Source organism: Haplochromis burtoni, unplaced genomic scaffold (genome assembly GCF_018398535.1).
Source record: "Haplochromis burtoni strain Fernald_Lab_line unplaced genomic scaffold, NCSU_Asbu1 Contig_80, whole genome shotgun sequence".
NCBI classification, from domain to species: Eukaryota; Metazoa; Chordata; class Actinopteri; order Cichliformes; family Cichlidae; genus Haplochromis; species Haplochromis burtoni.
In genome coordinates this window covers 1424901-1446865 of record NW_024582441.1, presented here as the reverse complement: position 1 = coordinate 1446865, position 21965 = coordinate 1424901, and the positions used below count along the sequence as shown (strand labels likewise).

The 21965-nt window shown below is 40.2% G+C and overlaps 1 protein-coding gene across 2 annotated transcripts; it reads right to left on the bottom strand.

Moving 5' to 3' along the window:
• Positions 1-1027: 1027 nt before the first annotated feature.
• On the bottom strand, positions 1028-21281 carry cops7a (COP9 constitutive photomorphogenic homolog subunit 7A). 2 transcript variants are annotated; one of them, XM_005925188.1, is made up of 8 exons: positions 21174-21281; positions 14793-14915; positions 9368-9443; positions 8557-8645; positions 7531-7733; positions 7334-7439; positions 2929-3098; positions 1028-1622 (listed from the first exon to the last, which is right to left on the bottom strand). In XM_005925188.1, exons 2-8 carry the CDS (start codon positions 14913-14915, stop codon positions 1583-1585), a joined length of 807 nt encoding a protein of 268 aa, XP_005925250.1. In that variant the 5' UTR covers positions 21174-21281; the 3' UTR covers positions 1028-1582. The 2 variants fall into 2 exon arrangements, with proteins under 2 accessions (XP_005925250.1, XP_005925249.1); XM_005925187.1 differs by having other exon boundaries at positions 2937-3098.
• Between the last annotated feature and the right edge of the window lie 684 nt (positions 21282-21965).

The window sequence follows — 21965 nt, the reverse complement described above, 5'->3', positions numbered from 1 at the left end:
CTCAAACAAATGTCAATAAAATCAAGGCGGGCACGAGTAGAGAAATGCCACTGGAGTGTATTGAGATTCTGCGGCAGCATTGCCGCACAGCGTTTCCATCTCCTCTGGGCATTTTACTGATCAATCAAAGTAATTGATTGGCTCGGTTCCACCTGGAAGTTTTAATGGTGGTCTAGTTATGAGACGTACCGGCAGGTGTTGCGGCAATTTAGGAACCATGATGGGTAAACAACAAACATTAATGCATAAGTTAAAAAAATAACAGGTGTGAACTCTTGCATGCGGCTCTTGGTCACATGATCACACCTATAATAAAGCACGCAGCTGACACCGTCGACTCATCTCTCACTCGCAAACACCTCCAAAGGTGTGCAGCTGTTAGATTTCACAGATCCAATCTAGTAAAAAAATTGAACCGATGAAACTGAATCGCACTGACTGAAATTAACACCACTATTTATAAAGGTGAGGAGAAAAGTGGCAGGAAGGAGGGAACGGAGAAAAACGGGAGGTTAAATGAAAAGGGCCTCACAATTTCCATCTGCTGCCCTTTCTCCATTGCTGATGGTCAGCTAATTGCAACCATTACTGTCACACGGGACGATGAGCGGAGAATTTAGAGGAAACAGAATCAAAAGAGTGAGAGAAGGACAGAGCGGTGAAGATGAAGGCAATTTTGACTGCGTGATGGAGGTACAAGAAAGGGTGGCAGGCAATTTCAACAGGCAATTTTGACATTGAAATAGAAGCTCTGGGCAAAACATTCTCATATGAAATATGGATGCTCTTAGAGTTTCTGTGTGTGTGTGTGTGTGTCTGTGTATGTGTAGCCATGCTGGTAGTGCACAGGGGAAGCCTCAGCTCTATAATACATTAGTCTCTTTGGGGACATGCCCTAATTAATGGCTTGACCTCCTAACGGGTAGCCCCCTTCTGCGAGTTAACATTTAGCAGCGCACCCTCCGGAGTTAGACGCTGAAGTGCATTTAATAAAAGAAGTGACAGTGACATTAATGAGACAGTCGAGACAAGTACAGGGCTTCGTTTTATTTTCCAACAATTTATATTCAGATTTTTTTTCCTTTTTTACACGTCTCACCTCAGAAGCGAGCGAGAGAGACAAATAAGACAAAGCAACATAGAATTAAACTAAACCAAGAGAACAATTTAGACCAAAAAAATGCACACACACAAACACACACACACACACACACACTCGCGCATGCACACACACGCATACACAAACAAACAGGCGTCAAATACACTGATCCTGTTTCTGGTCAAAGGCAACTGACTCCTGCTGCAGACTGCTCTGTCTCCGTGTATTTACACAAACAGTCCGCCCGTTAACGACTGCAGGAGAGGATGTCACGCCTGCTTTATCCATCAGCTCCGTGTGTGGTTCTCAATCCGTCAGGGTGAGATTTGGTTAGAAGAAAAAGTTCCCGTGAAGCTCCCTGGTTGTTCTGTGGTAAATGAACTGTGATCACATTTTATTTATTTATTTAAATGTTTGTTTTTGTCAACACCGTGTGTGCCCGTTGATTAGTGAGTGTCCATCAGTGCCGCTGTCCCTTCGTCCTCAGTTGGACTTGGACCAGATCTTGCCGCTGCCTCGCAGCCTGGACAGAAAACAAATACAAAACTCAGCTGGTGTTTCTTTTTTTTATTTAAATAATTTGATGACTTACATGTTTACTTTCTGCTTGCTCTACTGAAGCAACAAATTACTGATGCAACCTGGGTGCAAAAGTGTCTTTATGCTAAAATTCCCAACACCAGTATTTACAGTTTTGTTTTTTTCGCAGTGGCACTGATCACAGTGGATTTTCTTCTTCTGCATATTTCGGCAAAGAGCAGATTTCTAATAATAACAGCTGCAGTATCAGTCCCATCCTTTAAATAGCTTCATAAAGAAATGGTGTCAAAACTCGTTTTCATTCGAGGATTGAGGTTAAGCTATCATTAATTTGGATTTTAAAACACTGAGTGGATCTTCATTTGAATGATGTGTGGTGCTGAGTGATGGAAATTACAGGGCTCTATGCTTCGTCAAAATGTGACAGGCAGCCAGAAAATAATCACTGCTCTCTGTTTGACAAGAACAACATAAACAGCAGCCAAGCAAAGCATCTCGGCCGGTCACTGGAGGGGGGAAATGGTTCTTTCAGGAAGGAAACACGCGGGGCGTTTGTATATCCACTGACATTTTACAATCCAGGACAGATGTGAAATTAGCCACTGGTAATTAGGCCGGATGGAAGCAGAACAGAAAGAGAGTTCCTGATAGCGGGGTTATGGTACCGCTGCAAAACACTAATGTGCATCTGATAATAAAGCTACTTCATGCAGACACACGCTCTGCACAGACAAGCCACTTACAGCAGCAGCTGGCTTTTTACTGTTTATTAGAAAAATGGAAACACGGTGGTTCTCGGCTGAATTAACTTTTGCTCTCTACAAGAAACCCGGACTAATGGCTTTAATTTAGTGTTTGAAGTAGTCTTTATAGTTTCATGCTTATAAGTAGGGATATACGTATTTATGAAGCACCTTTCAAAAATCACAGTTACAAAGTGCTTCAAAGAACAAAAGGAGGTGCAGCGATAAAACAAACGTAATGGAAAAAACCTCCATATGAAGCTTTTTGTTCCAATTTTGTGACTTGTAAAAATGAATTTCTTATTTGGATGGGGGAGGGAAGAACCTCAACAACAGAAACTTCATTTAAAAGCGTACCAACCAATTTGAATAAAATGCGTTCAATCTGTAAAATATTTAGCCATAAAAACAATAAATGCAATTTCTATGCAAACTCCTGGTGGGTGCTTTTGTATAACAAAATAAATAAATATGAAAGCAGCTCACTCAAAATACTCTGCTGCCCGCTACGTGCAACCACTACAAACACAGCGGGACGCCACTCACCCTTTCACCTTTGAGCTCTTTTTGCCTGGTTGTCTCGGTTCCTGAGAGGAAGCGGGGTCTCGTGGCTCGGCGGGTTGGTCTGCGTCCTGATTGGAGGCGGCTCCAGCTGGAGCGGGGCCTGACGATGGAGACGCGGCGCTGGCCTTTAACGTCTTCTGTAGATTTGAGACCTGGTGGAGAAGTGAAGAGAGAGGGTAAAAACTGAAAATTAAAGGGACGAGCGTGGGTGTCCTCTTGTGTTAGTGACACCAGGAGGCCATGTCAAAAATATTTAGAACAACTGGTAACGTAAAACTCTTGTGTCTGGGCTGCTGTTGGTCCTTCAGCCTGCTGTGGAGAAGACAGCAGTCATAACAGACAAAGAACTTCTTTGTAGTGAAGTGAAACTGAGTTAAAAATGATTAAGACGGTCCACTGTGGCTGCTGTCTGTGTGTCTCATGCTGATTGTTTGGTCTTTGATATTTTTCCCATCTTCTTTCCCCATTGCGCTGAACTCTGCTGTCCTGTTCAAGCCAAACTTTCAACCAATCAGCATTCTACCTACGTACAGCGTCACTGCTACATGTCTTTGTCGGCTGCACACCCAGAATGAAGAAAAGGATCTACACAAGTGGACAAACACACGTCAGGGAGCAGATCTTGTTTTTTTTGTGCATGTAAAAAGTTACAAAAACCAAACTCCACTCTAATTATCCTTTTATGGTCGCGTGCTGAATTTTGTAGGCTGGTGTACTGGCTGTGTTGGACACCAGAGTGTATGACCGTTTCTTTCTTTAGCGCCATTTCAATGATATAACAGTACAGGAGCTCAGAGATGGTCTGATTACAGAGTAGGAGATGCTGCAACAGCTTTACTGAACCCTGCCCATTCTACTTTACGGCGCAGAGACGTGGACAATGCTCAAACACGACCTGAGCAAGCTCAAAGTTTTCCAAATGCGTTGCCTTAGATGCATTCTCGGCGTTTCCCTTCGCGACCGTCATTCGAATGACACCATCCTCACCAGCTGCGGCAGCCAACCAACGATCGGCGACCTAATCCAGCGCCGCCGACTCCGTTGGTTTGGCCACATTTGTCGAATGGACCCGAGCCGCTACCCCCATGGCCTACTCTGGTTGACCCGCCCCACCGATTGGAGGGTGCATTGAAATGCACCAAAGAAGACATGGATGAAACAAATCCAGGATGATTTGAAGGCCCTTCGACTTGACCTCGAGCAGGCAAGAACCATCGCCTTAGATCGAAAAGCGTGGAAGATAATCGTTGGTCAAGCAAGAGAACCTGCGGCACCTACAGCAGCGTACTGGTTGCGCGGCAGACCACCGCCGCTGGTCGCCCGCTAAGGACAAGAAGATATACAAATGGATGTGATGGTGAGAGGCAATGGACAGTGAGTTCTTAGGCCTGACCAGGAGGTATCCCACCCCTCTCCTACGACAACCTATGACAGGCTCCAGTTCTCCCGACTCTTCAAGTGGGACAGGTGGAGAGAACCAAATTCAGAGACTTGTAGAGATGACTGCCGAAATGACCGCAACACAAGATGCTCATTTATCCTGAACCAGAACCTGTAACATCCACTAGCAACCAGCTGTAAACAATGGGATTCAGAGCGATTCAGCTGATAAATCAATCACTTTAAATTCGGGGAGAGGTTATCTGTGTCTTCTAAGGTAATGAAGAGCCCGTGGATGACTTCTGGAGGGAACAGCCTGCATGTAGAAGCTTTAAAGTAGATTTTGTATCCAAGGAAACTTATAAAAGCTTTTATGTTCCACTGATTGTAATAAGTTACCTTTAAATATCCACTCCTTGCCATCTTTTCACTTCTTCAAACATGCTTTGTCGCCTCAAACCAGATTACTTATGCTTTCAGTAATTCAATCAGTTTTCTTCATCTCTTCTTTTAGTGGAGTGATTTATTGGATGATTTGTTTTCTATAAGGTTGCAATTTGTTTTCTTGTTTCTTCTTTTCTTTGTTGTGCTATTTTATTATGTTTCTTCTTCTGCACTTAAATATAAAATGTTACATCTCGAGCAGTTTAACCGCATGTAATAATTGTCAGCACAGTGCACGGCAAATGTGGCTAACACTGCAGTGTTGTTTACTTCTTCTGTTACTCTCTCTGCTTCCATAAACTGTATTTTAAAAGAGCCGAGTTCCCAATAAAGCAGTTCTCATTTACATACCTCTATTTTTCTCTTGTCAGACAACAGGACAAGCATGAAATAGTGACACAAACACGTCCCATTATACTGATGTTAAGCAGCCTTAACTGACAAGCCATTATCCGAGCTACTGCACTGCTAAATCCTGATTTTATAACGACAATGATGTAACAAAACCACAATTCAGAAAAGTTAACGGCAATGTATAAGCTGCGATATTGTCCATATTTACATGTTAATCTCTCAGAGGAATGCGTTTAGTTAATCTTATGAAAACGCTGTTAACTTAAGCAGTCCGAGTCCACTCATGTGAACTGCAGGTAGAAGCAAGTTAAATTTAGGATGTTTTAAGACCTTTTCAAGAGAAAAAAAAAAAGAGACCAAGCATGGAAAGAGAATTCATTTTTGGCACGTTATCCATGGTTGTCTGTCTCTATGTGTTGACCCTGTGACAGACATCCTGTGGCGACCTGTCCAGGTCGTTCCTCGCCTCTTGCCCCGTGACAGCTGGGATAGGCTCCAGCGCCCCTCATAACCCTGATGGTGTCAACGGGAATAGAGATTATTCCCACTGCCACCGATACATACAGGGTGTATGAGAAAGAATTATCGTGATTTATTTATCGTATTGACGCATGCTGTGAGTCCAGAGGGGCAACACATCGAACACTTGTGAACATTGTTTATATTTTGTATGTAAAGCTTTTATCAAACTAATTTTCCTATCGTTGCATGAACTGTTTTCTATAGATATAAGAACAGCCTCATATAAAGCAGCCACATCTAAATATGCAGCAGTGGCAGAAACAGTGGTGTTGTCTCATCCATACTAAAGTCAACACTTTCAAAGGTCATCTTATAGTTAAAGTACACTAAGAACACTTTCACTTTAAGAACACTTTGAGGGCTTGATGCAGCTTAACTCTTTGTGAGCAAACGAACGCTTGTAAAAGGGTACGTCTGTGCCAAGAGAGCGGCTCGCTGGCACGACGAAAGTGAAGAAATGTTGCTTTGGTAAGTAATTCCTAATTGGGGAGACTGGCCAGGTTTCAGAGTATGGACAGATGTGAAAGGGGAGTGGCAAATGTCGCCCAGCGGGTCAACAGAAGGTCAAAAATTCAATCCCGGGCTCTTCCATTTCACCTGTTGAAGTGTCCTTGGACAAGACACTGAAGCCCAGACTGCCACATAGTGTCAGATGATGTGTTTTATGATTAGAAAGCTCTCAAAGCCTCTGCTGCTTGAATGTAGTTTTAATGTAAAAGGGATTTGAGTGCTCAGATGGAGTAAAGGAGTACTATGTTATTATTGGTCCATTTACATATGACACATGTACAGTTTGTTTAGTGAACATGTAAAACTATTCTAGTTACCCCCAATGAGTCTGCAAATATCTGTAAGTCTACATTAAAACAACAGTGAGGTACCTACATGAATACAAAAACATGTTTGTGTAGCTGCATCTGTTCCTGTTCACACTGCCCATGAATGCCTTTGAAAGTCCCCTCTCACTTTTCCATGCAAATTTGCAGTGAAAAGTTTACGTGAGGCTTCGGCCCCTTTTCCACAGACAGGACTTTAACCTTGCTGAGCTGCTCTCTTGCACGGAGAGGGAGTTTTGTACTAAGACAGCTTTAACCTTGGAAGATGCCCACTTGATTTGTCAAGCTCGAGCTAGTTGGAGCAATCACACATCATCAGTGAATTTACTGTCTAAATCTGGCATGAATACTAATAATAGAGGGGTGTGTCAGTGCCTGTGTGACTGACAGCATCTAGCAGGCTGCCTGAGTGTTGATGAAGGGAACATGAGAAAAGTAAACAAACTTGCACCGTGGCTTCATGTCAGTCAATTTAATGCAAATCTCGAAAAAATGTAAAATAAAAATGCATTCATTATCTTTTCTATTTTTTAACCCCACCAAGCAATTCACAGAGCTGCGCTAACAGAGAATAAAAATGTTTAGTTTAACATCAGCTGGACATTTAAGGGACTGCAGGTTTTTACTGACACAAAGTGCATTAGAAAAGAAATCACTTTAAATGGCCGTTATGAAATTGTTAATCGCATTCCCACTGATTACAGACTGATTACAGAAATGAGGTTGCAAATAACGAAATATGCAGTCAGGGTGAAACTAGAATACCACAAATGGCTGGCAGGGAAAAAAGGGGAGATAGTAGCCAAGCGGAAAAGAGACAGAACTGAAGACTGAAGGGAGGAAGGACTTACTTCTGTTTCCACTTGGACTTTGACCTTTAGCTGGCTCTCTCTGTATTGGTTTGCCCTCGAGACTTGCTCCTCAATACCACACAGAACTGCCTCACAACCTGCACACCTGAGAGAGAACAAAAGCACGGAGTAAGAAAAACAGATAATTGAGACATAAATCTAAAGTGTGTCCACAGACACTTAGAGGTGATACTGACCACTCCTGCAGCGTGTTGATTATGTTTGGCAGCTCATTAGGGCCGAGGTCGCGACCCACGCTGCAGTCTACCTCCACCTGCTGGTTCCTCTGATCCAGTTTCCCCTGGATGATGTCGCAGTAAACAGCTTCAATCAGCAGGTCCTCGAGTTCCCGCACGTTCTTCAAATCGAGCTGTTGCAGGAGCAGCGAGTACGGCAGGCACTGAGGGGAAAATAAAGAGAAGAGGAAAGTGTAGGTAAGCAGGCAGCTAATTTGATTCCACTTCAGTGCTCTGATGGAAAATGACTAAAAAAAATGTTACAGTGAAAACGCTCATTTGTGTAAATGTCACTGCCAGAGGAAGATGAAAGGAGCTTAAAACTTTACAATCCTTCACTGGGCAATTAGTGAGTTCAAACCCACATGTAGGGAGAGCGGTGACACATTAAGGAGAAAAACAAGGGGGCAGGAGTGAAAAGAGGGATGTTAACGGACACAGATATTAAGTTAGAGGAGGAAGAAAAAAAAAAGACAGCACTGGTGAGAATAATGAATCTATTATTTATCAGGAGCAGAGAAAAGAAAAGGGCACAAGGAGAGGTGCAGGACAGTGGAGAGATGCTGTAACAAACCACATAAGATGAATACTTTATCGTGGACATGGAGTGCTGGCACTGAAATTTCAAATGACACGAAGGGTACAAGTTGTGCTGGTAACTTTTCTTGAGAAATTAAGAGGCTCGTCTGTTGTTTTCCTCCAAATTTAGCTGATATATTTACAGCCACAAGCTTAGGATCACAGCCAACCTCACACGAGTGTTAAAAAGAAAAAGAGAAAAAAAAATCTGATTATGAGCCCGAGGAAAATAGCAAAGCCATCTAAAAGCAGAATTGCCCACATATCATTTATATCAGGGCTTGCTTTATGACGCCTGCAGCAAATTTATTTTCTAAGATTGAGACAAAGAAAACAAAAATCAATACAACACCACAGCTCATCTGCACTTTTATGTAAAACCTGGACGAGAGAATAATGGACCTGTACCTTGAGGTTGGAAGCCAAGCTGATGATTGACAGATGACGGAGTTTGTTTCTCTGTGCCGGGGTCAGCTCGGGAAGTGAGGCTGCTCTCTCTGCAGCAGCAGACGAGAATAATAATACACAAAAAAACAAATAGAAACACAATGGGAAACATTTACCAGAACAGTGTGTAAGTGTTACTTTACAGAGGGTCAAACAGCCACACATAATAGAAGCAAAACTTATTACTATGAAGTGTAATGTTACACAGCGAGGTGCAGGTGAGTGTGGAGCTGTTTAAGCAGTCAGAGAACAGAATCGGGAGGAAGTCCATTTCCTGCAACTGTGCCTCCTGCTGACTCGCTACCCTGGTGACAGGACTCACGCCCCCTGAGACAGCAGCTCTGACAGCTCCTCTAAGGGATCCACTACACAGCTCTATGAAAGTAAATGTGCTCCCTGGTGGCAAGTCTCAAAAGGGAAAGAACAATAAAGTAGGCTACAATCTTTTTTTCCAGGCTATTGGTTGATCTTCAGTACATAATTAGTCATAATTAGGATTCCACTTCTACTTGAAGCTTCCTGGTGTGTTACGCAGAAAGCAATTTAAGTTGGAAAAGATTTGTTTACAGTCTGTTTGTGACACAGACAATCATCAGTCTAAATAGGCTCCAGCAATTTTTATCCATGAACCACCTGCCTGCAGCATTTCAGGTGAGGGTGTTTAAAGCCTCTGTGTCAAGGTGCCTGCCTTGAAGCAAAGAAATACGGCTCATAATAAAAGAGTTGCAGGGCCACCCTATTACTTATTTACATTGTGCTGCCGCTGCAATACCTTTGTAGTCGCAGTAGGTTCCATAGGCAAAGAGGTTCAGGAGCTGGTACACCGGTGCATGAGGACCATTCTCCAGCTGTGGTTTGGAGAGAAGATGAAAGAGAAAATGATGTGGCAGAATATTGTAAGTAATGAGACTCTCTACGTAAGAGCTATTCAACGGCATTTTATCCATGGACAGAGCAGAGGTGTTTCTGTGAGTCAGTAAAAAAGAAAGAAACACAAAAAAAGACCTGACGGGTATACTCAAATGTGTTAGGACTATTCTGCATTCATACCAGGCTCCAAAATCCATCTCTGGCGATCTGTGGGTCATTCCATCTCAGTTTATAATAAAAAAAGAAGTTCCCACATGACAGTTTCACAGTTTTGCCTGAAAAGATTCCAGGTAAAGATGCACTATTTAGCAGGAATTATGCTGGATTTCAGCTCCCTAGTGACATTAATTTTTGCAGAAAAAATACTTTAAGTTATGAAAGGTTTTAGATGTTTTATAGCATAATTTTTGAGCGGCAACTTTAAAATTCTAGAAAATTACTTGAGCTGTGTCCTTCAAATATTTCAGAGTACTGTAATTGTCGGGCTATAAGCCGCTACTTTTTGCACAAGCTTTGAACCCTGCGGCTTTTAGTCAGGTGCGGCTTTTCTATGGATTGTCCATGAGCGGATTTGTTTTGTTTGTTCCGCTGTTGTACGGCACTACGTTGCCTGGCGGAAGGATCGGGGGTTCAAGAGTGGTATGTTGGTCACATGTCCATCCGCCAGGCAACGTAGTGCCGTACGAAGTAGCGCGAAAAACAAACTTCAAAGTAGCACTACGCGTTCAGCGGGAGGCGTGGATGATGAGCGGCGATAAACTTGCGAAAAACAAGTTATGCTCAACTCCACCATTGGATTCTGACAGCGTGGAAAAGTGTGAAAACATCCACGATCACCAACGGATTTCGAAGGGCTGGACTGCTGCATGATGGAGAGGACACCGCCACGGCCCTTCTGAGGGTGTTCGACTCCGACACTGACAACGAGGATTTCTTTGGTTTTGAAAGTGACAACGAAGGAGAGAAGCGGAGAGTGGATGACGAAGCCATCCTGAACCTGTTCGTTTCCGACACTGTAGAAGAGGACTTTGGTGGTTTTTTGCGCAGGAAGAAGAGAAAGATGGTGGTGAATGACTGACTTTTCTTCTTGTTAAAGCCGTGTCACTGCACCTGAGCCCAAAAGGTAGGCTGAATCTATTTTTCTGGTGTGCTGTAGGTTATTGTTATGTACTACATTTGTTACTCATTTATGAAGCACAGTACGTGTTTTGTACTTGTAATTACCGGTACTTGTACATATACCCTAAAAAGTTATGCAAATATGTAACCGTAACTTGTTTTTCAAAATATTAATAAAAGTGATGTCTCCAAACAGCCGTCTCTTTCCTGACAATTCCCTTTGTGCATATTCTCTTACATATGATAAGTCAACATTGAAACACCTGCGGCTTTTAGTCAGGTGCGGCTAATGTATGTACAAAACAGGATTTTCCCCTGATTTTAGCTTGTGCGGCTAATATTCAGGTGCGCTCTGTAGTCCGGGAAATACGGTAAATATCTGGTGCTGACTCTCTGACTCTCAGGAGTGAAGCTCAGGTTAACAAAGAATGATGGATGTTTGAAGCATCATAAATATTTGGATGCCTAATCACTTTCAATTTGGAGTCCTGAAGAAACTGCAAGTTCACGTAGGGATAAGTAGGGGCTTATATTTTCTTTATAGCTTCTCATATACAAGACATAAAATATTCTTTAAATCAGTCCAGATCAGCTGAATAGTTTCACTGATATTCAAGCTTGAATATGGAAAACAAAACCACATTTTCATTCAACTTCACTGTGATATTTCCCAGGTATGACCCGATGTACCAAATCTAAATTACCTTTTTTGAAAGAGGACATTTCTGCTAATAACATATCAAAATTTGTCCCAGTATGAATTTTGAAATACTCATATTTATGTATGGCAGTTGAGGATTATAATAAATTCAAATATTTCTAAAATTTACTGGATCTAAGACAAAGGGCCTAAATTTCACCCGCTGCCTTTCATTTTTAATAGCCGAGATAAAATTTGAGAGATTGTCCTTATCAGATTATTGGCTACAGAGATACTCGGGCTTCAAAAGTGCATTTTAACATTCTTATTTAAGTATTTCCAAGATATAATTTTCAATCACTTGATCATAAAGTCTCAGTAATTCAGCTAATGACATTTTTTTTCAAAGAAATTATAAATACTACACCAACAGCATTTAATTCATTTGAAGAAATATAATATAACACCACATGCATTCACATGCATGAATTCTGCTACCTGTATAGCTTGCATCATCAACGTTAATGAAACAAGTTATCTTCAATAGCAGAATGTAACTAAAAGTTGAATTCCTTCATGGAAGTCTCAGCCTTTTTATGTCATCCTCCTTAATTACATATCTGCATCCAGTGTACCAGGAACTCCTGCCTGTAATCATGTGCTTATGGTACTGAGCACACATCCTCTCTTCTTGGCTAGAAAAAAAAACTTCCTGCTGGGCCCTGAAGGTGCATAAATTAAATTAAAACATGTTGCTCGGCTTCTGAAACAATCTTTGGCTCCCGTACATAAATTTAAGAGTGTCAAAAAAAAAAAAGAAAACACCTCATACTGAGAAAATGAGACAGAAAACCATCACAAATTTTGATATATTATTAACAGAAACCTTCTCTTTCTAAAAAAGGTAATTTGGATTTTGGTACATGGAGGCATACCTGGGGAATGTCACACTGAAGTTGGATGAAAATGTGTTTTTTTTCTCTCTCCACCTATGCTGAAGCTTGAACATCAGTGAAACCATTCACCCGATCTTTTAAAGAATATTATATGCCTTGTGTATGAGAAGCTATAAAGAAATTATCAGCCCTCTACTCTCCCCTTCCAGAATTTGTAGTTTCTACAAGCCTTCAAATCTGCTGTCAGAGATTAGACATCCAAGTATTTATGACACTTCAAGCTGCCATCATTCTATGTTAATTTAAGCTACACCCCCGACAGTCCATATTAATATCGTCATGGTACCAGATATTTCCTCTGAAAAATCTAGCTCAAGTAATTTTCTAGATAAATGAACTTTAAAATATCCCCTCAAAAAAAGATGCCAGAAAAACGTCTGACAGCAGGGACCTGAAATTTAGCATAATTCCTATTAAGAGACTATCTTTGCCCTGGCAAATCTGAGATGGTCAGGTGGGAGGCATATGATGAACTGACACAGAATGACCCCCGTCTAATATTTCCTGGTCCTTAACATTTAAATAGTAATCACATCCATCCATTTCCTCACCAGGGTTTTTTCTTGGCTTAGAGTTGGCCTTAGGCGGGTGACTACACACAGCATGATAAGGAAGATCGCCTGGTACAGTTACCTTATACCTTATGTGGCCATTTAATAAACAAACGTGTCAATTATATTTTAATTAATAAAAACCTGGCTAAAACATGCATGTTAAACAGTCGGGTACTAACATAGTGCTTTTCTACTAAATCTGATCACTCTTTGCTACTCCAAGCCTCATCCACCTGAAACACACACATTCATACAAGTGCTTTCATCGTTCACACACTTACACTCTGATGGATGAGGGCAACTCTGCAGTCAGTTTCTTGCCCAAGGATACTTTGACAGGCAGGTTAAAGGAGACAGGGATCGAACCACTAGCAATTAGCAGACAACCTGCTCTACCTCCTGATGCACAGCTTCCCCATGGTTTAAAAAAAATATTTTAATACAACTTTAAAAAAAAAAGAAAGAGGGCAGGTGAAATTCTTCTTTGCTAATGTCCAGCTGCTCTATTGCAGAAATCCTATTCCATTTCAAACCATTTTCCCTGTCCTTATAAATAACTGGAGGCCATCTATTAAATTCAACAGAAATTATAGGGGGGAAAGGAATGACCGCAGTGGCCCTTCGTCTGACTTCTGTAATTGCCTACGTCGATTTGAGTGTTGTGCATGTCTGGAAAGTAGCTAAGAGGAAAGGAAAATATTCACTGCTGTTAAAAATACAAATATTGTCTGATGAAAAGAGAACACTTGTCTTTGTCCTGCCAGAGGAAAATCACAATAGAACTGAATAAACTCACACAGGATGTTTGGAATAGATTATTGTGTAAATAGATGCACAGTTAAAAAACAGTGAGGGGAAAAAACACAGAGGTAAATATTTGTGTAGGCTGTTGTATTGTTGCTCTTCTGTCTAAACTGACTCCAAACCGACATTTTTAATTTCCTGTGGTATTTATCACTTTGTCTGAACTGTTCAGAAATATCAACTTTAGCTTTTTTCTCTTGTCTTTTTATTGCAATCTGTTAGTTAAAATGTCCTCTGCTATATTTCTTTAGGACTGCTTGTCTTCATTTTTTTCACCTTGGTATGGTTCTTTATTAAATAAGGACAAATGCAATTTATCTGTTTAGCTCCTAAAAAAGGGTCTCAAATCCTTAGCAAATATTCCCGCTGGTCTGGCTTTTTCTCCATCCTTTTCACGGCTTAACTTAAGTAATGGATGAATGTTTCTGCTAAATCACACTCTCCTTTAAAAGCAGCATTTCGCTTCAAAAACAGGGTATTAGCTGTGTGTATGTAACGTGTTATCCTGCACTTTATGGTGCCTTCAGGAGCTCGATGCTTATTATGTGTTGTTGTGTTGATCGGAGGGTGAGTTCTGATTTCAGTCACTGGAACATAACTGTGGTGTTTTTCCACTTGCACGGATGGCAAATGTGATTCAGTTTGTAAACACTTGCAATCATACTACACACAAGCTGTGCAGCCACTGGTTTGGCTGATCAGCTTCTTCTTGTATTCATTAAAGGACATTTTTGTAATTTCCCTCTGCAGTTTTTAACTTAAACTCTCACCACCAGGGGGCAGCATTAAGACAGGAAGGTCTGCCATTTACCTGGCCAAAACTGTAAATAAGACTGTGCTTAATCATTTTTCTGGTTAAGTGATTAAGCTTAAAGGTTATAGTGACTTACTGCATAATCTTGTGGGACCAGCTTGGCTCTAGTTCATCTTCAGTTTATATATCTTCAGGAAATTGACTTGTTAAGTCTGACATCATTATCACTTCAGGATCCAAAAGCTCCTTCAGGTCCAAAAAGCAAACAAGCACTGAGGCACCACTGAGTTAAAAATGGTGCAAATTCTTTCAGCTCCAATAAAATTATCAGTGTGGTTGTTCTCTGTGGTGTTGTTGGTATCTTTAGTTAGTTTTGGAAGAATTTATTGATGGTGTATTTAAACACAAGACTTAACTAATAATGATTTTCATCCATGCCAGGACTGACAATATCCCAAAGGGCAGAGTGTGTGGATAAAGCGTGAGGAAAGAGCATTTACCTCTCTGACATTAGGCAGCTCCAAGATGTCAGAGAAAACATAGAGGCCTGGGGTCTCCAGCAGAGAGCTGACAGCCTGGGCCAGTGCTGAGCCTGACAGAGACAGGAGCTGCTCCACCTCCATCTGATGCCGGGAGGACACAGGTACCAGAAACACAGTTAGCAGGTTAGACGAGACAAGGATACTACAGAGACAAGGATGAGCTGCAGAGCAATCACGATAAGAATCAAAGAGATATCCTCTCTTATTGCCTTAGCTCTGCCACTTTATTAAAGCCCTCTGGGGACATCATATCAAAATCTTTGAAAACCACAAGAACAAGAACTACAATGGTCTATTAATGAAGCCTCAGACCCCACAGCATCTGCGTGCAATGCCATGCCCTTGTCAAACCTTCCAGCCACTCGTCACTTGTTGAAAATATATCTATATAAATGAACAATACTCACTCTAATTTAATGTCCAACAGCCAAGGGCTCTTGACCAAAGCACTTAACCCTCAAACTGCCTGGAGAGCTCCTCAGACACTGAAAGAGCAGCTTAACTGGGCAGTACCAAAGCAGGCAACAAGTGAAACGAATGTGAAGCAGGGCATGTATATTCATCAGCCCACTCCCTCAATAGAAATACGATGCAAATGCACTTTGGGCTGAAGGCAGCACCAGAATAATTACCTAAGTACTGACATGAATCTATCTGCGCCTCAAGCAGACACTTAAAATCTAGAAAGAAAACAAACAACCTAATAAACATCCAGGACTATACCCCGATCTAACCCGTCATATTTAATGTTTTCTTTACATTCTCTAGTTATAAAAATCTAAACGTATGCCAGTTTGATCCCACTTCCTCCTGATTCAAATGAGCCTCAACTGAGCAACTGATGGGATATTTTAAGATCTTAATCCCAGTAGACACATCCTGGGACACAAGGGAAGTTGGTATTACAGATGCATGATTAAATTATTGCAGTTGCATCATACTGGCATCATTACCTTAGGCCACTTCCTAAAATTTATGCAACAGTGTCTGGATACCCATTGTGGTGCTAATACTACTCTGCCTGCTTCTGCTGATGGCACCAATATAGTATCTTATCCCCATAAATTGGACACATTTCGATGCACATTTTCTGTATGTCGCCCCATCGCATCATCATTGAGGAGGTCCAAAGTGCACATTCCCGGATGAGCTGAAAAGGTGAGTGGACATGCGATTTAATCAAACAAGTTAACCTACACCGTGCTAAAGAAACACCGCCTCTCGTACTTTCAGGGCTTTCTAAAAGTCAAATCAAGCTCGAAGTGTGAGGCTGAACTGGATCCATCTGTATACCTCAACTGAATTTAAAAGATGGCCAAAACTGGCTGCATATCAGTGAGGGGTGGCATGAGGAATTTGTTGATCTGCTCAATATGAGAGATGCAGCTGTCCAGACACAAGATACTGTGATATAATAAACATGAATAAAACAGAAAAAACCCCACTGTCATTCATGAATAAATTTAAACGGACAGACAGCTGCAAATTAAGATACGTGGTTTTAACAAAGACCTTAGGTAATGCCTGTATTATTCTTTTTAACAACGTATCCTTAATTTTGCCTATTCATTTACTTTAATTGTGTATTAATGTTAATACAATGTCCCTGTCCTACCATATTCAGGCATTACAAGTCCTACTCAAAACATTCAGTTCTTTAGCTATTGTTATTGCTGAGAGGAGCTCTATATTTGGACAGCTAGAAAATCAAAGTGACTAAGACAGTTTATTAAATAATAAAAAGTCTATACTGCAAGCAGAAGAAATACAAAATTGAATTTTGGAGCTGCAAGCTTCCACTGTTTTCTAATACCCCAAACTCACTAAACAGCTCCCTGTGCTATAGACTTTGCATCGCAACCAAGACACATGCTGAAGGTCACTGCAAACCACTGCTAAGGCTTGAGTTTTTGTTTTGACACTTCACATAGTCAGCTTCTTATTAAATGCTGAGGCAAACTGAGCCATAAAAACACAGAGGTTACAGCCTGTGCAAATACTAAAAACCTAAAACAAAGAACAGAAACTTAAATCATTTTAAAGCTACTTAAAGGAAAATAACTGATGAGATGTTTGGTTCTAGATTAACTAAGACCATATGGACAGAGGACAGAAATGATCACGATGTGACAATAAAGTTGCTTGTTTTGGTTAGGTGGGGTTTGTGTCCTCTTTACCTTTCTGCAGGCAACTTTGGGAGCTGCATATGTTTTATGTTTGACTGCTGTCTAGACCAGGGTCACTGCATATAAACACATTGATTTGTGTCATTTTAACAGCATTTTTGAGCCCTCATAATCTCTTAAGTACAGGAGGAGCTGTAGCATGAAATTTTCTGGGCTGAAAAACAAATTTAACATCGAGTGAAGAACTGCAACCAAATTAACTTCACACCCACTCCAAGTGTCACCATCTAAGGCTAAAATCAATTTTTTGTTAAGCACAGTTTCTTCTGTAACCAACTTTGAGGATCATCATGGGATATATCACTGTTCAAATAACTAAACTGCATCAATGTAATGTCTATCACATAGAATAACAGAAACAAACACTGGTACCCAGAAAGAAACTTCAGGAAGTGCATTTTGGATAAACTCTCAAGGGTTATACCACTGTGTAAGGTATCTGGCTGGTGAAAACAAGCTATGAAAGCTATATACCTACATTTTGGTACCAGATTCATTTTTAGGTGCTACTCAAACTACATGCTTTAAAAAAGACTTTTTCATAGTGTGAAGGTAAATTTAGCATATGTTCTTAGAATATTGAATGGTCATTAATAAAAAAGAATCTGTTTATTCGGAGAGGCTCAGGTGGGAGACACTCACTGAATTTATCGTTGAATGACCCACCAACCTGATTAGCATGTTTGCTGTTTCTCAATGCTAATGTTTTCTTTCTACCCTTTCCCCAACCAGTAGAGACAGATGGCAGCCCTCACTGAACCAGTCTGGTTCTCTCTGAGGTTTCTTCCTGCTAATAAGACCCCCTACTGTGCTCGCTCAAATGAAAATTGTTGTGCTTTACTTTAAACTACCGTATTTTCCGCACTATAAGGCGCACTTAAAATCCTTTAATTTTCTCAAAAATTGACAGTGCGCCTTATGTATGAATTCTGGTTGTGCTTACGGGCCTCGAACCGATTTTATGTGGTACACAGTGCTCAAAAATCTGTCAAAAAATGTTTTAGTATGACTTAAGCTACGAAGCCGCACAGCTTGATGGATTGTTGGAGCATTATGGCTACCATAGTCAGGAGCCTCGCAGAGTAATCTGGGTACAAAACTCCGTCCGCATCAGGTCCCAAAGTCAGACAAACACTGCAGCATCACGGAGAGTTATAAACTGTCTAAATTCTTTCCTCTGTAATAAAATGATCAGTGTTGCTGCTTTACCGGGTGTAACAGTTAAGTTTAACATCCAGGCATCCATGAAAACAGAATTTATTACATTTAACGGAGTTAGAAATTATCAGGAAGTTAGCTCGCTAGTTTCCACCTAAACAAGATATACCATGTTCTGACAGAGAGATTTCTGAAAAAATTAAAATGTACAGCTCTGCTATCACTTCCAACATAAGTGAAGACAGAAAACTAAACAGCAGTGACGTTAGTAGCGTTACTGAAGTTGGGCTAGATGGTATATAATGATGTGCTACATGATCGCTAGCGGCACAGCTATGCTAGCATAACATAAACAGTAAAGCTGGAATGCTAACGCTTGTTTCGCTTAATGCACCTTATAATCCGGTGCGCCTATGTATGGAAACAGACCCGTTCATCGACAGTGCACCTTATAATCCAGTGCGTCTTATGGTCCGAAAAATATGGTAGTTACTATTCTGAAATCCCCTGAGATTACTTGTGTTATAATTTTGTAGCATTTTAAGTATCATCTACGTATCAAATCTGTGAGAGTTAAAACACTAGTAGACTATTTAGAAGTAAGGCCATAACTATTAGTCTGCCAATTGGCTTCATTTGTTCGGAATATGAAAATTAAAGATTAACCAACTGTGGAATTATGGGCCCATATTGGTGGTAATTATCATTATTATCTCATTTTGAATTTGATAGTAGCAACACGTCTCAAAAAAGTTCTTTTTCACAGTGTTCCAAATGTTTTCAGTCAGCAAAAGAGCTGGATTGCAGGCAGTCCAGTTCAGCACCCGGACCAGGAAGTCACGCTGTTTTCATAGCAGCGGTATGCAGTTTCACATTGTCTTACTGATTTATGGAAGGACTTTTTTGAAGAAAAAAAAAAAGGCAGATAATCCCTCTCCTCTTTAGTCAAGAGGATACAGTGTCCACGTTTTGCAAAAAGAATTTCAAATTTCAATTCATATGACCTCAGAACAGTTTTCTATTTGCCTCAGTCCCTTTTCAATGAGCTGTGACCCAGAGAAGATGAGGTTTCTGGATCATGTTTACATATGGATTATTATTTGCATAATAGAGCTTTAATCTGCATTTGTGGATGTGATGTTGAAGTGTGTTAAAAGACAGTAATATCAACAAGTGTTCCTGAACCCATGCAGTGATTTTCAGAATAACATAATCCTGTCTGTTTTTAATGCAGTGTTGCTTGAGGGGCTAAATTGCAATGGCATCCAATAGTGATTGTCGACATTGTCCCTTGGGCACTTTGAATCATTTAATATTGTTGTGGACTGCAGATGATGAGATACCGTACTCAAAGTCTTAACAACTTTATTATCGAGGTACATTACTCCAAAACTATTCTCCAATTTGTAGATGCAGTTTTTGTTTTTTGGCAACAGATCATGTTACTGACTTTTTGCCAATTAATCCAATTAGTTACAAAATGTTCCTCCATCTGTTTCTTCTTCATACTGCTTACTTTTTTAACCTTTAATTGCTCCCAAACCAAATTTATGGAATCATGTTTCTGACATGACATTAAAAATGAACAGATATTTTTCATAAAACAGTGTCTCCATGTGAATAAAATCTGGGTTTGTGAGATTTTAAAATCATTCCATTCTGTTTTTAGTCACATTTTACACAATGTTGGAAGTGAGTTTGTGCTTGCCAATACACTGATATTCCCTTAATAAGGCTAATACTAGCGCTTACTAATATTCACTTCATGTTTATCAGTGTACCCTTGAGAAACTGTCGTTCACACTCTACCAGAGATAAGGGTGACACCTTCAAATAGCTTGTTTAGTCAAACGAGCAGTGTACCCCACAAATTATATTTAAAGTGTTATAAATACCTCTGGGAACTAAACCATTTTTGTCATGTTTGTTTTATGGATATATTTAAATTGACTGTTCTGCATGAAAAAGGAGCACAAATACATTTTAGCACTAATTGACATTCATAAATAAGAGCCTTCTTTGCTGACAGTTTTCTGTCAAAGTCACAAGTAAATCTGCAACTTTTCAGGTCATTAATACAATACTGTTTGAATCAACTTGTGTTCATAAAGTTTGCATTTAAATATGAAACTACTTCAAGCAAAGTTCCTTCACCACTTGGAAGCCACCTTGAAACCTATCCGTGCGTATATTTCCAAGCATTATCTATAATTATTTGTAATTTAATTGTTCAGCAGCACAAAAGCTGCATCTACAGAGCAAGCAGTCAAACCTGACTGCTTTAAAATGGCAGACTTTGCCCAGAAATTGGGTCTTTAAAAAATTATTGTTTCCTTGCTTGAAGTTTTACTTCTATCACCATGTTAATTTTGTTACATTCTTTGTTAAAATTAAATTAATATTCGTCTTTCAAGTCTAAAGCAGTAAACAGAAACGTCTCTGTCATTCTGTACTGATTCAAGATCTCAATTTTAAACTTGTTAATATTAAATAACAATAACAACAACAACAACAACAACAACAATAATAATGATGATGATCTATTTATTCAAACAAAAATCAACCAAAACATAAAGTGGCGCTTACAGAGACTTAAAGGGTCATGTGTTGTCCTGAAGTAAGTAGTTAAATTTAGGGTGCACTGATATTAAGCTTATATGCTTACCCGGGGCGAAACATCAAATCAGCTGTCAGATAAAGTGCTAAAGATACACATTATAACTGTAGTTTTGGGTAGCTGCCCGACTTTAAGCTCACTGTTTACGTAAACATTACCTATTATTCAAGCTCAATGTGTCATGCTAGCTCGGCTGCTAGCGGCTAATTAGCCGCCGACAGGCTTCATCTAACCGCTGACTTCAGGCCTCAGTCCATTTTAAGGCTTTATATTGACTTCAAACATGCCACCATCGTATTCAGATAGCCAATAAACTACATATGCATTGAAATATTAAAACAAAAATGGTAAAACGCGGATTAGCGTGTTAAAATTTACCTTGTTGTGTTGGTTTCTGGCAGACAGCTTCCCTTTCGAGCGCTCAGTTCCGCTACAACAAAGTGACGTAATCCGTGATTGGACAGCCGCTCAAAGCAGGCGGGACAAAGGCAGCTGTCAATCACGATTTGTTACAGCGGATTAGAGAGGAGAGCACCACTTAGCGGCGACTGGGTATACTCCACGCAAATGTTAGCGGACTGTACCGAGTGTCAATGTTCTCATGAACAGCAGTCAGTGATGAAATGCTTCTTCCTGCTAAACACAAAGCCAAATAAAACAGTTAGCATGCTTTCAACTTAGGAACATAAATATGAAAAAAAGGCCTCAACTGTTTATTATCTTCAATAACCTTTACTAATATTTATTTTCTCTTTAATATTACTCTACATCTCCCAAAGTCTATGTATGTATTTCAGAGGGAAACTCAAGACAAGCATGATATCTTTATCTTCTTATTTTGGCTGCTCCCTTTAGGGATCGCTACAGTGGATCATCTGCTAGCTCCTAGCATCCTCCTCTATTAGAATAGAATAGAATAGAATTCAACTTTATTGTCATTGCACATGCACAGGTACAGGGCAACGAAATGCAGTTTGCATCCATCCAGAAGTGCTTTAGTGATATAGATATATTACAATATATATTAGCAATAGTATAGATATGTGAGTATATTACAGAAATGGGTCTATTATGGTATGTTATAATGTACACGGTATGAAGTATGTTGTGAATATTCTATAACTATAAGTATGTACAGGCTGTAGTGAGTACAAGCTATGTACAGGATAT